The sequence below is a fragment of the Capra hircus genome, chromosome 18 (genome assembly GCF_001704415.2).
Source record: "Capra hircus breed San Clemente chromosome 18, ASM170441v1, whole genome shotgun sequence".
In the NCBI taxonomy this organism is placed as follows: Eukaryota; Metazoa; Chordata; class Mammalia; order Artiodactyla; family Bovidae; genus Capra; species Capra hircus.
The window spans coordinates 60,493,400-60,510,037 of NC_030825.1; the positions used below are offsets into that span (position 1 = coordinate 60,493,400).

At 41.5% G+C, this 16,638-nt stretch overlaps 1 protein-coding gene across 1 annotated transcript; it reads right to left on the reverse strand.

Annotated features, from left to right (window-relative positions):
• On the reverse strand, positions 4,423-16,093 carry LOC108638082 (putative zinc finger protein 66; the record flags this gene model as incomplete). Its single annotated transcript, XM_018063206.1, has 5 exons — positions 15,986-16,093; positions 10,601-10,727; positions 9,506-9,604; positions 5,226-5,747; positions 4,423-5,147 (listed from the first exon to the last, which is right to left on the reverse strand). Coding segments are annotated over exons 1-5 (1,581 nt in total), but the record flags the coding sequence as incomplete, so codon positions are not given.

Sequence of the window (16,638 nt, forward strand, 5' to 3'; positions counted from 1 at the left end):
TTGGGATTTACTTCAACGGATCTGAGCTCGATTTTATGTAAAAAGATTTGTCAACACAGAGACCTGACTGAGCGACTGAATTGAACTGAACACAGAAACCACTCTAATGGATGTTTTACCAGTGGAGGTAACTGGCAAAAATATCAAAAACAGAAAAACTGTCATATACTGTTAACATTTTCATGCACACAAACATACACTAGTTGGGAGAAAAATGATTCATGTTTATAAAATCAGGAATAGATTTCTGTGCTTAAATCTTATAATTTATTTGCGGCAATGTCTGTAGTTTTTAAATACACTAGGGTGCAAAAACACATAATGACAAAAATTAGAGCTCTTGATTCTGAATCTTTTATTCCTTTGAAAATCTCTATCATTTGTGTTGCGTTATATTTTAGACTTAACAGTTAAACATACATAAGTAATAACATTCTTGTTGCTGCTGCTGCGTCACTTCAGTCGTGTCCGACTCTGTGCAACCCCATAGACGGCATCCCATCAGGCACCCCCATCCCTGGGATTCTCCAGGCAAGAACACTGAAGTGGGTTGCCATTTCTTTCTCCAATGCATGAAAGTGAAAAGTGAAAGGCAAGTCCCTCAGTCGTGTCCGACTCTTCACGACCCCACGGACTGCAGTCCAGCAGGCTCCTCCATCCATGGGATTTTCCAGGCAAGAGTACTGAGTGGGGTGCCATTGCCTTCTCCCAACATTCTTGTAAATATTGTAGAAAATACAAAGATGTGATAAGAATTCTGTCTGGAAAATGAGTGTGGAGTATATTATTAATGGAAATGATCAGACCTGGGCTTGAGTGATGAAAACCTCCATTCCCAAAATGCAAGAATCTTACTAAACACAAGTGAGTGTTCATTTTCCAAAGCAAACAGAACTAAGAAGGCGAAGTTTGCTACATTAATTTAGGCAGCTTATACACATCCCTCACTAAATCTTTCAAAAATCCTTATTTAAGTCAAAAAGCAGGAACATCACAGTTCACAATCACAGAAGCACCTGATCCAAGGAACGTGAGGTGTAGTGGGATAAATGTTAGCAGTGATCTGAATCCTGAAAAATATCAGTTTTATACACAATTCACTTCTTATACAACTTCCATGTTCCGTATCCTAAGACTACACATAAGAGTGAGTCCTTCCTACCAATATAGAGAAAGGTCTCTCATACTTTTCTCCTTCTATAACCCAAATTTCTTGTGGAATTCTGGACCACTGAGGTAATTCTATTCATGAGGACAATTTCTTAATCCAGTTCTAAATGTCTCAAGTTGCATATATATTTAAACTCATCCCTAATGTTCCCTACTTCTCTAAGGTGCCAAGACTGAACCACATGCCAATAAGAATCTCTGAACCTATGCCTCCCCATGTTGATCTCTCACAAAGGGAATATTTTCACCAGTTGAACGTCACTCATTCAGGTTGAGAATTCATCATGCTCTAAAGAAAGCCAGGATACAGACAAGGAAGACAAGGTTCTGGGACACAAGGGAGAAGTGATCTAAACAGCCGGTCCTCACTATGGTAAGAAAAGGAAAAAATAAGAAGTTGATAACAGACTCCCCAGGCAGAAAAATTAGAAGCAGAGAACTAAAGGTTTGCAGGTTCCCTCCATTCAAGCATTTTAGGCGGCAAAGCAGACACAGCCACAGACCCAGGACAGAACTGTCATTTGCTCCTCTTCTTCCTCCTGCTCTGTCTTCTCTGAGGATGTTATGCAGCAAACACATCTCTGCATATTGAAAAAATACCTTCAAAGGCATCTGCACAGCTCTTTAACCTGCAACTACTTCACCTACAGACAGAAGAACCTTGAAAAGCTGAAAAAACCCACCTCTCCTGTCCTGTCTCAGGAGAGATTCAGGAACAACTACTTCCTACCTGGAGACCAGGCTTTGAACTTATTTCTTGATTGTTCTCTCCTCAGAGAGAGCTCCTAACCCTCTGCTCACACAGATGTGAGCTGACTGATTTCCCTGGTCCAAGTCCAGCTAGACCAACACTGCTGCCTCTCCTCAGACTGAAGCCAGGCCTCAACTCTCATAGATGGACCAGGAGTCACGTCCTTAACCCAGGCCTCCCCTTAGAATCCCTAGGAGCACTTCCTACACACCACACTGATGCTCCCATAGGACCAAGACAGAACTCTGTGGGGAGGTTATCGCTTAACACTGGTCAGGTAATCTTGATAGGAAACCAGGTTGAAACCACTTACAAGGTTCTTTCTGAACCATTTCAGTGAATATGAACCCCTCGAGGTCAGGTCCCCACTCTAAGAAGTTATAAATCTGCAGTTCTGAAGAGGGGCCATGAAATGACTCTTCAGGAAGTTCCCTGTTTATTTTGATACTTCCACCAAGACTCACACTCAGAAGCCCTGAGCTTCAGCCCTCACACTCAGCACACCTAAGACCTCCCAGGAGAGGAGGTTCTAGGGCAGGAATTTCTTAGGTCAAGGTTAGGACCAAGCAGAGAAAGCTCCAGTACTTGGGGTTCAGGCCTTTATAAGAGACCTTGGGTGAAGTGCTATAAGCTCCCCACGCTGAGTGTGGATTGGTCTATTCAAAGCAAGAGGAGCAAGAATCTGGTGAGCTCTGAGGGTGTCACTGAAGGGGGGCCTGGGCAGTAGACCCTGGGGTTCAGCAAGACTGCTGGTCTCAAGGTGGGTAGTCATCTAGTAGAGGTGTTCACAGGACTGGCTGGTGTGAGTTCAAGGACCTGCAGGCTGCCTGCTCCCCAGACAGACACTGAGGCAGCAACAGCATGGAGTAATTCAGGTAAACTCTCAACAATACTCTGTACGATCCTTCTTAGAACCATCACAATGTCCCAGCAGTTCCAGAGAGGGGGAAAAAGTACAATGGAGAAATGATGGGAAATATCCAATTAGCTGAGGCTTAAAGGCAATATGGAGACTAATTGTTACAGATATCATCCCTCTGTGCTAACAAAGAGTTTATTGTTAGGTATTTTCCCTCCAACCTTAAATCGGTACTGTTGACACTTCATTACACACCAACTTCATCACAAGAAACCATCCAGTTTTATTAACATGTCATAACACACAGTCAGTATAAAATCTTTTCCAACCCACTGTGTAGCTGAATGAAATACAGATTACAAGCATAAACAATGATATTCATTTCTCTGATACAATGATCTGAGAACTGTGATTCCTATGGTTACAAAATGGAGGTTAATTGTTTATGAAACAAGACATACACTAATTACATGACTTTTCTGTGACCGATTTCCATACATTTCTAAGGTATCAGAGATGTCTTTATTTGAAACATGTCAACTAATATTCATGACTTCTGTTGATATTATAAAGATACATCAAGATTTCAGTGAACTGTCATTGTATGTTACTTAAAACCAAGTGAAATAACTATTGAAAATGTACATTTTACTTTAATATGTGGAATTACTCCCTGAACACTTACCTCATGGTGACCTATAGGGATGTTTGACATGAATGACTAACACCTCCATTTAGATGTACATGTTACATTCCTGTGTCCTTAATCTTCTAATGCAGAATAAATATAAATGATTTCTCCCTAGGATTGAAGGCCTTGTCTCATCTTTGAGATAGCAACCATCAAAAACATAACTTAGCCTACACACTAGAAATGAAGCATAGCAGCATGGAGTAATTTGAGAGTTGAATGACATTATTTTGGGTTTCAAATAATCATAAATCATGTCAATATAAACAAAGATATATTCCTAATAATTGTACATTTCTAAGTACCAACCTTCATCTTGTGAGCCATACTAACATATCAACTTTCTATCTATTTTAACTATGGATTACTATCTACAATACTTCTCCTGAAGAGGAACTTCAAAAAACAGGATTGATGAAATGCTTTCCTTTGTGTGAGCTTCCCTGATAGCTCAGTTGGTAAAGAATCCGCCTCCCACTCCACTATTCTGGCCTGGAGAATTCCATGCACACAGTCCATGGGTTTGCAAAGAGTTGGAAACTACTGAGCAACTTTCACTTTTTCTAGTGTGCAATTTCTGATATTGGTTTAGATTTAATTTTTATTAAATACTTTTCTACATTTTTCTTTATGTCATTCCTTATCTTTCTTAAATAAATGGTGTTTTATTTTCTGAAGTGTATGTTTGGGACAATCCTCTTCCATCAGTTATTACTAGGGTTTCTCTCCAGGACGTGCTCTGTGATGTCTAATAACGTGAGAGCTCTGATTAAAGCCTTTGCCACTTCTCCAGGATGAATTCTCTAATGTTGAGTACGACATGAGTGCCTGATGAAGGCTTTCCACATTCTTTACATTTCTAAGGTTTCTCTCCAGTATGAATTCGCTGGTGTGAATAAGACGTGAGTGGTGACTGAAGGCTTTTCCGCATTCTTTACATTTATAAGGTCTCTCCCCAGTATGAATTCTCTGGTGTTGAGTAACAGTTGAGTAGTAACTGAAGGCTTTTCCACATTCTTTACATTTATAAGGTTTCTCTCCAGTATGGATTACTTGATGTTTAGTAAGACATGAGTGCTGTCTAAACGCTTTGCCACAATCCTTACATTTATAAGGCTTCTCTCCAGTATGGATTACTTGATGTTTAGTAAGACATGAGTGCACTCTAAATGCTTTCCCACAATCCTTACATTTATAAGGTTTCTCTCCAGTATGAATTCTCTGATGGTAAGTAAGAGCTGAGTGCTTGCTAAAGGCTTTGCCACAATGCTTACATTTATAAGGCCTCTCCCCAGTATGAATTCTCTGGTGTTGAGTAAGAGTTGAGTAGTGACTGAAGGCTTTTCCGCATTCTTTACATTTATAAGGCTTCTCTCCAGTATGAATTGTCTGGTGTTGAGTAAGACCTGAGTAGTAACTGAAGGCTTTGCCACATTCTTTACATTTAAAAGATTTCTCTCCAGTATGGATTACTTGATGTTTAGTAAGACATGAGTGCCTGCTAAAGTCTTTGCCACAATCCTTACATTTATAAGGCTTCTCTCCAGTATGGATAACTTTATGTTTACTAAGACATGAGTGCTGTTTAAACGCTTTGCCACAATCCTTACATTTATAAGGCTTCTCTCCAGTATGAATTCTCTGATGGTCAGTAAGACCTGAGTGCTTACTAAAGTCTTTGCCACAATCCTTACATTTATAAGGCCTCTCCCCAGTATGAATTCGCTGGTGTTGAGTGAGAATTGAGTTCTGACTAAAAGATTTCCCACATTCTGTACATTTATAAGGTTTTTCTCCAGTATGAATTCTTTGATGGTAAGTAAGATCTGAGCATTTCTTAAATTCTTTGCCACAATCTTTACATTTATAAGGTTTCTCTCCAGTATGAATTCTCTGATGGTAAGTAAGACCTGCACACTGGTTAAATTCTTTGCCACAATCCTTACATTTATAAGGCTTCTCTCCAGTATGAATTCGCTGGTGGTTAGTAAGCGTTGAGTTGTGACTGAAGGCTTTTCCACATTCTTTACATTTATAAGGTTTCTCTCCAGTATGAATTCTCTGGTGTTCAGTAAGATGTGACATCTGATTAAAGGCTTTGCCACACTTTGTACATTTGTAATGCTTCTCCCCAGTGTGAATTTGCTGATGTCGACTAATGTTTGAGGAAGACCTAAATGCTTTTTCACATTCTTTACATTCATAAGGTTTCTTGCCAGTATGGATTTGCTGATCCTGACTAAGCTCTGAATTCTGATTAGAGGTGTTGCCACACCCTGAACATTTGAAAGGTTTCCATCCTGAATGAATTTTCCTGTGTCTACTTAGACTGGATGAGTTAGTAAAGGCTTTCTCACATTTCGTACACTTGTAACTTTTCTGCGGATTCTGAATACTCTGCTGTTGAGTGAGATTTGAAGACTGATTAGAAACATCACCATATTCACAATTGTAAGTCTTCTCTCCAGTGTGTGTACTCTCATTTAGTGGAAGACCTGATGTTTGGTAAAAGATATTCCTCCATGTACTATTGTTAGAATCTTTGTCTGAAGATTGAGGTCCCTGATGTTTCATAGGGTTAGAGTCTTGTGTAGTTTTCCACCCAGTTTCATTGCATGAATGGCTTCTCACTCCATCGTAACTATTCTTGTAATCATTGGGGGTAGAGCTCTTATTAAAGGGCTGACTCATGATATTACACGTGAGAAGTTGTTCTGTATTAACCGTATCATGATGTGTATTGAACAATGATGGTGGGATTAACTCTCTTCCATTATTATCAACATTACACATTTTGGAACAGAGAGAAACTGTCTGTTGGTGGAAGAATAATGACCCCTTGCTCACAGATCCCTCAAACTGATTATATTGTGAATTTTCCCCATCATTTTTAAATTTCTTGTTTTCAGACGTGCATGAATATATGTGTAATCGAAGCCTGTGTTCAGAGTGGTTTGCATGAGTATTTGCAGTAGAGACTGGATGACTTTCCAGGTTTTCCACATATCCCTTCAGAGAACGTGTATGTTTCAAAAACTGATTTAAGCCTTTGCTTGAAGAGATACACTTCTCTGCAGATGTTGATAACTGAAATGGGTGTGTTCTGCAGTTTGACTCACATTGCTCATTTCTCTGGGCAGTAATGTCTGCATTATGTGAAAATGTCTCGGTTTCTTTCTGCCCATATAAACATCTTCTAGATCTTTCACATACCCCCGTATATTCCTGGTCTTTCATTAAATGTTCATTTCCAAGGTGAGCTCTTTCATGTATTCCTAGGTTTGCTTTTTGGGTTAAATTTTCTAATCTTGAATTCTTGGACATCAAACCATGGGTGTTGTGAGAAGACACAGCTGAAAGATATCAAATGAAAGTTTTCTTATCTACTATTCTTATCTACTGAGACTGGTGTGAGCTCAGCTGGGACAGAAGGGGAGCATCATTCTCTGTGGGAAGAGAACACGGCAACAGTCTGTGGCAGCAGGACAGAGTGAGACCTGTGCACAGGGTACTGACCCCTGTCCTGCCCACACAGCCTGATAGGGTGTCCGCTGCTGTGGACAAAGGCTGGGTGCTGAAATGTGGGGTCTGGAGAGCAGACCCAGGCAGAGGAATGCTGTGGGTTGTGAGGAGGCATCCTGAGGGGACGGGGGTGAGGGAGGAGCTCTATAAACTAGAATGCTTGTGGAGGAAGCCTGAACCACCAAAGAGCAGAGCGCCATTCTTGAGTGATGCCCAAAGGGAAGACCCACCATTGCAGCCCCTCTCCCCCTGTGCTGGCCCCTCCTCCCCCAGCACTAGGAAGGGCCACCACCCGGGTGGGCTCTGTTGAGCTCCAGCCACTGCCTCGCCCCATGCACCTCCTCCACAATCAGCAGACTCCTGTGCTCTGGGGCAGCTTCTGGAGCAGACACCTGTGGGTGGCCTACACACATAGAAGGAGCTGAAGGCTCAGCTGAGCCCCAGGGTTAAGGAAGAAAACCTGAAGTCTCTCCTCACGGTTACACAAACCATGCTTTTATACCTGCAACTGGCTTTGTCAACTCAGCCCCTGCAGAGCATCTGAATGGACAACAGGGCTCCCCCAGCCATGGGAGGTGTAGGTTTAACAGCTGTAGACTTTGTGGAGATGTATACTAGGGGGTGGGGCCAGGCCAGAGTCTGAGCTGCCCCCATATCACCTCAGCAGGTCCAGCTCCATGAATGCAATTCTGGGACCTGAGTTCACTGGACCTATGTTGGTGTTCCAGTGAAAACAACATCTGAGGAGGCAGACCTCTCTGCTTTCACAAACAGTGGATGTAAATCCCTAAAACTGAAAGCTACTGGCACCAGAACAATGTGCCAGCATGCCCATGGTTAAAGGGGGGCCAAGAGCAGTGCCAACATGGGGTCACATGAGACTCACACTGAGCATGAGCACACCCCAAGGTGAACATCCCCAGAGGAGCAGTCCTTAGTGTCTTCTCTCCCAGTGGGTGTCCTCCAATCCTACCTGCCTTGACCACAGATCAGAATCACAGTGAAGAAACGGATCTGGGGGCTCTTCTCCACCAATCAGGGAGCAGACCCCATCCCTGACAGGGCAGTGACAACCATAGAGCCAAGGGGAAGTTCTCCTCAATATCCAGGGGAGGCTTGGGTCACAATAACAGCAATCAAAGCCAAGATCAAGGGGGTAAGGGTAAAAGCCTGTGGAACAACCTTACCCCCTAGGGGGAAGACAACAGAGCAAGAGGAGCTAGGATCCTGCAGCCTGCAGAACAGACCACAAACCCAGAAAATGTGACAAAATGAGAGGACAAAGAAGTATGATGTAGAGGAAGGAGCAAGACAAATAGCTACAAGAACCACTAAATAAAGACGAGGCAGGCAGTCTAATCATTGCTCTTTGACTTCTGCTAGGTGCCCTCTAATTCTTTAACCCACTTTTTATTTTAGCACGTTCTATATGATGTTTCAATATAAAAATCATAAATGATACTGACGATCTAATCAGAACGCGAGGACATGTAGGACAAAGTTTGGGAAAGCTGATAACAACATTAAAGAAGCAGTTCTTGAGAAATTAAGAAATGAGACTTTCAAAATATGGTGTGAACACTATCAATGCTCTGTGGACATCTAATTGGGAAAAAACCTTAAAAAGAGTAGATATCTACACGTAAAATGGATTCTCTTTGCTGTACAACATTGTAAACCAGTTATACTCCAATAAGAATATTTTAAAAAGATTCTATTATCTAAACATTGTAATAGTTTGAAACCATTAAAAATATGGTGGAAAATGTTTTCAGCTCTTATGCCAAATTATTTGAAAATTCTTTGAGTTAATTGAATATATTTAAGTCTTTTAGCATTGAGGCATTGGGGCAAATACACTTAACATTTCATATGAGTTCGTATGAAGTAAACAGAAAATTTGAAGTAACCCTGAGATTGGCATTCTTTCTCTTTAGGGAGGTGTTGGTTATGCACTGAAGAAATTACTATAATTTTAAAATTTATAAGATCATATTTGTAGTTTCCAGTGTTTTACAAATTATGTCAGGAAAAAAAAAAAAAAACCCTCTGTGCCCAATTTTCCTAGAACTTTGGCAGTATGTCTACAATTCCACTCACACACTGCCATCTAGAGGTAGAAACTTTAATAAGAGCATCTTAGAGCAGCCAGCCAGCAGCAGAGTTTTTCAGAAATGGGCAGTTTTCCTAGTCCATCCCAGCCCCCCCCACCCCCTCCCCACCCAAGAAATGCAAAAGTAACCGATTCATGCAGGTTCTCACAGGCCAAGGGAAGGATTTCAGTTCTCACTGTGATTGAGAAAAGTAATCACTGGAGATGAATTCAGGAATGATTTAAAAAGACAGAATGGGGCAGGTGATATCCGCCTATGACAGCAACAGAAAGAAACCCAGACTTCTCCAAAATCATTTCCATTGAAGCAGATCTTCCCAAACCACATCACAAAGGGTGAATTCCTCACTAATCCTTGGACCTGTCCTTGACTCATCGGCTCCATCCATTCACACCTACCTGTGTATATGGCTGGTGTCTCCAGTCTCTTTACATCCCAGGGATTCTTCATTTGCTCCAGAAAGGTGACCAGGTCTGGCTTAGAGACCACAAGACCTGCTATCAGGAAAAGGAATGTTTGTTTTGCTAGAGATTCATCAGTTTGCAATCTCATATGTATTCAAGCGAGAAGAGGAGGCACATGTGCTAAGTCGCTCCAGTCATGTCTGACTCTTTGCCACCCTATGGACTGTAGCCAGCCAGGGTCCTCTGTCTATGGGAATGTCCAGGCAAAAATACTGAGTGGGTTGCCATGTCCTTCTCCAGGAGTTCTTCCCAACCCAGGGATCGAATCAACTTCTTTAACGTCTCCTGCATTGGCAGGCAGTTTCTTTATCACTAGTGCCACCAGGGAAGCCCAGAGAAGGCATGGTAGAATGTTAATACAGCCTAGAACTAAAGTATTTGGGGACATAATTTCCTAAGCTGTATGAACATTCCCTGGTGGCTCAGCTGCACTGTGGGAGACCTGTGTTTAATGCCTGGGTTGGGAAGATCCTCTGGAGAAGGGAACAGCTACCCACTCCAGTATTCTGCCCTGGAGAATTCCATGGACTATTCCATAGGCTCCCAAAGAGTCAGACATGACTGTAATCTTGCTCAATACATTATTACATTATTAACATTCTAGAGAAGGCATGGTTGAATGTTAATATAGCCTAGAAAATTATATCCCCAAATACTTTATAGAAGCACTTTTATAAATAACAAATACATAAAGAAAAGATCTTGAGATTCTAGTCAAGTACTACTAAGGCCAAAGTAAGTACGTAGTAAAAATCTGATTTATAAAGGAGAATGGCACCCTTTTATACCACAGAACCTACAGAATTACCACTAACCTAGAAGAAGGAGGCAGATTCCATCAAGGAAAAGTTAGAATCATAATGAATCCTCATGAAGTCTTCTTTCTCAACTCATAAATATCCATTTTCCCATAGAAAGCAGGGATCTGAAACTATTATAAGGAGCAAAAGATTCTAGGAGACATTCTAGAAATACAGGAACCAAAACCCAGTGGGTAGAGAAGGGATTCTGGAAGGCAGTTATCCTCACCCAAGGAGGCCAGGTTCCTGTAGTTCTCTAATATCACGTCCCTGTACAATTCTCGCTGACTGAGGTCCAGGCATTTCCACTCCTCTTCAGTGAAGTCTATGGCCACATCCTGGAATGTCAACCGTCCCTGAAATACAAAGTACAGGTGCCATGTGGCCATGGGAAGACTTCCTAATGTGACCCAAGAGGAAACCAGCAAGAGAAATGGTTTTGTTTTCAGAGAATGTCAGGTGTTACACAAGAATATAATTTTTACACAGTAATATCTTCTACCACATTTTTAACCCCAAGAAAAGAGGATTTGATACGATCCATGAACCACTACATAAATTATTCTGATTTGGAAGAGAAATTATATAATCAGATCAACATTGGCATATTTATTTTTGAGTGTTGTACTCAGTTGACAGAGGATAAACTGTCTATCAAAAGAAACAGGAAATATTTTTAAAAAGCACTTCCTGATCCAAATGTTCTGGAGTGGGCTCAGTGTGCCACATTTTTCACAAGCTTATTTGAACTAGTAATGTTGAAAATTCTGCTCCATGAGTGACAATGTGTGAACAGCAACATAGTAGAACAGTAAGGAAGGAATTCACATTTAACTTTGAACTTTAAGTGCTTTACAGATTTTACATGTCTGATAGGATAGTAACCTCAGCAACAAGAATCATTTTAACGATCTGGTATATACTACTTTCAGAGAAATCAATGGCACCCCACTCCAGTACTCTTGCCTGGAAAATCCCATGGACGGAGGAGCATGGTGGGCTGGAGTCCATGGAGTCGCGAAGAGTTGGACACCACTGAGCAACTTCAATTTCACTTTTCACTTTCATGCATTGGAGGAGGGAATGGCAACCCACTCCAGTTTCTTGGCTGGAGAATCCCATGGACGGAGGAGCATGGTGGACTGCCGTCCATGGGGTCGCACAGAGTTGGACACGACTAAAGTGACTTAGCAGCAGCAGCAGCAGCATATACTACTTTCTGACAGTTTTCAGAGACTTGAATGTATAACAGAAATAATTTAAAACAATAATGTTGCTGTATCATCTTTTGGCAAATATTTAACAAACATTCTTTAAATGACAACTTAAGGGACGGGGGAGCCTGGTGGGTTGCCGTCCATGGGGTCGCACAGAGTCGGACACGACTGGAGCGGCTTAGCAGCAGCAGCAACTTTTACTTCAGTTTGTGACTCTAGACTTTAATCAAACACAGACAAATGCACAGAGCTAACTCTCAATGAAAGTTTATAGAAATCTCTATTTGTAAATAATACTAAAAACAAGAAAAGTGTTAGTCACTCAGTCGTGTCCTACTCTTTGCAACCCCAGGGACTGTCGCAGCCAGGCTTCTCTGTCCACGGGATTCTCGAGGCATGAATACTGGAGTGGGTAGCTATTCCCTGTTTCAGGGAATCTTCAAAAAAGAAAAAGAAAAAAATCAGTCTATCATGTTAACATGTTCATGCATGCAGACATACACTAAAATGGGACTGTGTACTTCTTAAGAGACAAATTGTCATGTCAATAAGATCAGGATAATTTTTAACTGATTGAAAATGTACATAAATATTTGAGGATGAGATTGTTAGGTAGGTAGAATAGGGAAAAGGAGTCCAAAATGGCAGTGGCTGAAAGACAAGGAAGGGCAAAGGAAGGTCTGAAGACCAGGAGTGGGATGCCATTGCCTTCTTCTGAACAAGCAGAACTCCTGGCTAAACCCAATTTGCATAGGGCAGGCCCAGGTGGAGGGAAAAACGTATAAAAGAAGGAGCAAAAGTGCTTTCTCTCTCTCTCTCTGTCTCAGGCATGCGTGCACTCATTCTCTTTTTCAGCCTCCCCCACGCGCTCCTCCAATCTCTTGTCTTTGGGTTGAGTCTTTAGGTTGGCATGCCCTCATGCTTAAGGATGGATTCTCCTCCTATCCTCTAAATAAAATAGAGCTGTAACACTGATTTGCCTAAGAGCTCTAACACGGTTTGTCCAAGACCCAAGAGCTGTGATGCGCTGAGGGCTTTAATGTCCGTCGCTCCAAATCTTTGTTGTGATGAGACAAAGAACCAAGGAACATACACTCACGTGACAATATTATTTTAACTTTTTAAAATAGACTAGGGTGCAGACATACACAGTGATTAAAAAAATAGACAGCTTTGGTTCTGAATTTTTCAATTTCATGAAAAATCTCCCATTTGCACGGAACTATATTTTAAACTTTAACACAGTTGAACATAGCTTAGCAGTAATATTATTCTTGTAAACATTTTGGAAAATACAGAAATGTGATGAGACTCTTATCTGTGATGTGAGCGTGGAATGTACTGGAAATGATCAGACCTGGGCGTGAGTGATGAAAATCCCCACTCCCAAATCCCAGCATCTCTACTAAACACACAGGAGTGTTGTCAACTACAAATAGGCACTTCCCAAGAGCATTGCCAGCGACTCAACAAGGCCTTTTAGAACGAACACTCAAAAAAGATGTCCTCTTCATTATAGGGGACTGGAATGCAAAAGTAGGAAGTCAAGAAACACCTGCAGTAACAGGCAAATTTGGCCTTGAAATGCGGAATGAAGCAGGGCAAAGACTAATAGAGTTTTGCCAAGAAAATGCACTGGTCATAGCAAACACCCTCTTCCAACAACACAAGAGAAGACTACACACAGACATCATCAGATGGTCAACACCAAAATCAGACTGATTATATTTTTTGCAGCCAAAGATGGAGAAGCTCTATACAGTGAATAAAAACTGACACCAGGAGCTGACTGTGGCTCAGATCATGAACTCCTTATTACCAAATTCAGGCTTAAATTCAAGACAGTAGGGAAAACCACTACACCATTCAGGTATGACCTAAATCAAATCCATTATGATTTTCCAGTGGAAGTGAGAAATAGATTTAAGGACCTAGACCTGATAGATAGAGTGCATGATGAACTATGGAATGAGGTTCATGATATTGTACAAGAGACAGAGATCAAGACCATCCCCATGGAAAAGAAATGCAAAAAACCAAAATGGCTGTCTTGAGAGGCCTTACAAATAGCTGAGAAAAGAAAAGAAGCAAAAAGCAAAGGAGAAAAGGAAAGATATAAGCATGTGAATGCAGAGTTCCAAAGAATAGCAAGAAGAGATAAGAAAGCCTTCTTCAATGATCAAGGCAAAGAAATAGACAAAAACAACACAATGGGAAAGACTAGAGATCACTTCAAGAAAATTAGAGATACCAAGGGAACATTTCATGCAAAGATGGGCTTCATAAAGGACAGAAATAGTATGGACCTAACAGAAGCAGAAGATATTAAGAAGAGGTGGCAAGAATACAAAGAAGAAGATCTTCACGACCTGGATAATCACAATCGTGTGATCAGTCATCTAGAGCCAGACATCCTGGAATGTGAAGTCAAGTGGCCTTAGAAAGCATCATTACGAACAAAGCTACTGGAAGTGATGGAATTCCAGTTGAGCTATTTCAAATCCTGAAAGATGATGCTGTGAAAGTGCTGCACTAGGTACGCCAGCAAATTTGGAAAGCTCAGCAGTGGCCACAGGACTAGAAAAAGTCAGTTTTCATTCCAATCCCAAAGAAAGGCAATGCCAAAGAATGCTCAAACTACCGCACAATTGCACTCATCTCACATGCTAGTAAAGTAATGCTCAAAATTCTTCAAGCCAGGATTCAGCAATACGTGAACTGTGAACTCCCTGACGTTCAAGCTGGTTTTAGAAAAGGCAGAGGAACCAGAGATCAAATTGCCAACATCTGCTGGATCATGGAAAAAGCAAGAGAGTTCCAGAAAAACATCTATTCCTGCTTTATTGAATATGCCAAAGCCTTTCAGTGTGGGTCACAATAAACTGTGGAAAATTCTGAGACAGATGGGAATACCAGACCACCTGACCTGCCTCTTGAGAAATCTGTATGCAGGTCAGGAAGCAACAGTTAGAACTGGACATGGACCAACAGACTGGTTCCAAATAGGAAAAGGAGTACGTCAAGGCTGTATGTTGTCACCCTACTTATTTAACTTCTATGCAGAGTACATCATGACTGAACTGAACAACAACAAGGGCGTTTGCCATCTGCCTCTGGGGAGAATGAACCCCATGGTGCTGCAACTGACTTCAATCCCCTCGACGGAGTTCAGGGTGAATTGAGGCACTCTGCTCCGGGGAATCTGGTGAAATAGGTCTTTAGAGAGTCAGATATTTTCAGAAACTGCTTTCATGATCCCAATCCTTGCATCTCTTCATATCTAGAAATACACTAAACCACTAAACGATGACTTCAACTCCTCACGACTGGCAGGAAACCTTTTGTAAAGTAAGTGCTTGATTGCACTGAACTCCCCCTTCACCAAAGTCACATACTGACCTTCCCCCACTGTCTCTTTGGAGCAGTTTCTCAGAGTTCTCTGAGATGCTGTCTCCTGGGCTGCTGTCCTCATTTTGCACAAAATAAAACTTAATTCACATCTCTCAAATTGTGCATCTGTTTTAGCTGACAGTGTTCATTTCTCAAAGCAAAGAGTAACTAAGTAGATACGGCATTTCCTCATTAACTGTGATAGGCATATCCATCATTGTTTCTTTCCAAGATCCTTGTTCAAGAAAAAAAGAAAATGAATTTCATAGCGTGGAAATCTCACAGAAGTACCTGAATCAGTGAACATCAGAGGTCACGGGGTAAGAGTACAGGGGAAAATGCACTATCCCTGCCAGGCATTTTGGCAATATTAGGAAAACCATGATCTCAGTCTATCATGAAAAATGTCAGTTTTCTGCAAATTCCACCTCCTATATACCTCCCATGATCTGTAGCTTAATAGTCCATTTAATTAGTATATTTTTCTTATCAGTATAGAGGATTGTCTCTGCTACTTTAACTTGTTAAAAACTCTGTAATGTTGAGTTCATTCTATTAACAAGGGTATTTTCTTACTCCTTTTCTAGAGAGCTGAATTGCATCCACATGTAAATTCATCATGGCATTTCCCTGACTTCCCGAAGATGCTAACACTGAACCACATCCCAATGGGAATCTCAGATACCAGTGCCTCCCCGTATTGATCTCTCTCAAAGGGAATGTATTCAACCTTGAAAGTCACTATTTCATATTGAGAATTCATCATGCTCTATAGAAAGCCAGGATACAGACAATGAAGAAAAGGCTCTGAAATATGAGGGAGATGAAACCTGAAGAGCTGGTTTTCACTATTTAAAAAAAAAAAAAAAAGGAAAAAATAAGAAGGTGATAATAAGCACTCCAGGCAAAAAACTTAGAAGCAGAGAACTAAAGGTTTGCAGATTCTCAGTCCAGGCATTTCAGGAGGAAATGCAGACACCGCCCCAGACCCGGGACAGGACAATTACCTGAGAAGCTGCCATTTCCTCCTCTTCTTCCTCCTGCTCTGTGTCTTCTGTGGGGCTATGACGTCTCAAACTCACATCTGCATGTTGAGAAAATACCTTCAATGGCATCCATACAGCCGTTTAACCTGCAACTGCTGCAGTGAAAAAGAAGAAGAGGTTTTCTTGTTTCTTTCACCCTTTTCTGAGCTCTTTTCCGACTTTCTGTGTTCCTGATCTGTAGTGGGTAATCAAGACTAAACTGATATGCTAATCACATCCTGGTGCTCCACTCTATTGCAGATCTTCCAGGGCTAGTTCCCCTCCTTCCTTTTTACATTACAGAGAGCAGGCCTCAGAACAATTCACCAGACACAATGGACCCTACTTCTGGGCTACCTGACCCAGCCTAGCAGGGTTTTGAAAAAAATGCAAGAGGAAGACCAGCATTCAGGAGCCCTGAGGGAAACCTCAGATTTGGCACATCTGAGACCTCAGGAAGGGAGGTTTTAGGGCGGGAACTTCTAGAAGCAACACTCAATCTGATTCCCTGGGGAGGGGATCTTTCTAGGATGGGTGTGTTGGTCCTTGGCCTGTGCCTGTGAGGGGAGTGTTTGGTGGGAATCAGCTGGGGGTCTTGGGTTCCTGCCAGGCTTTATTTGCAGAATTCTTCCCAA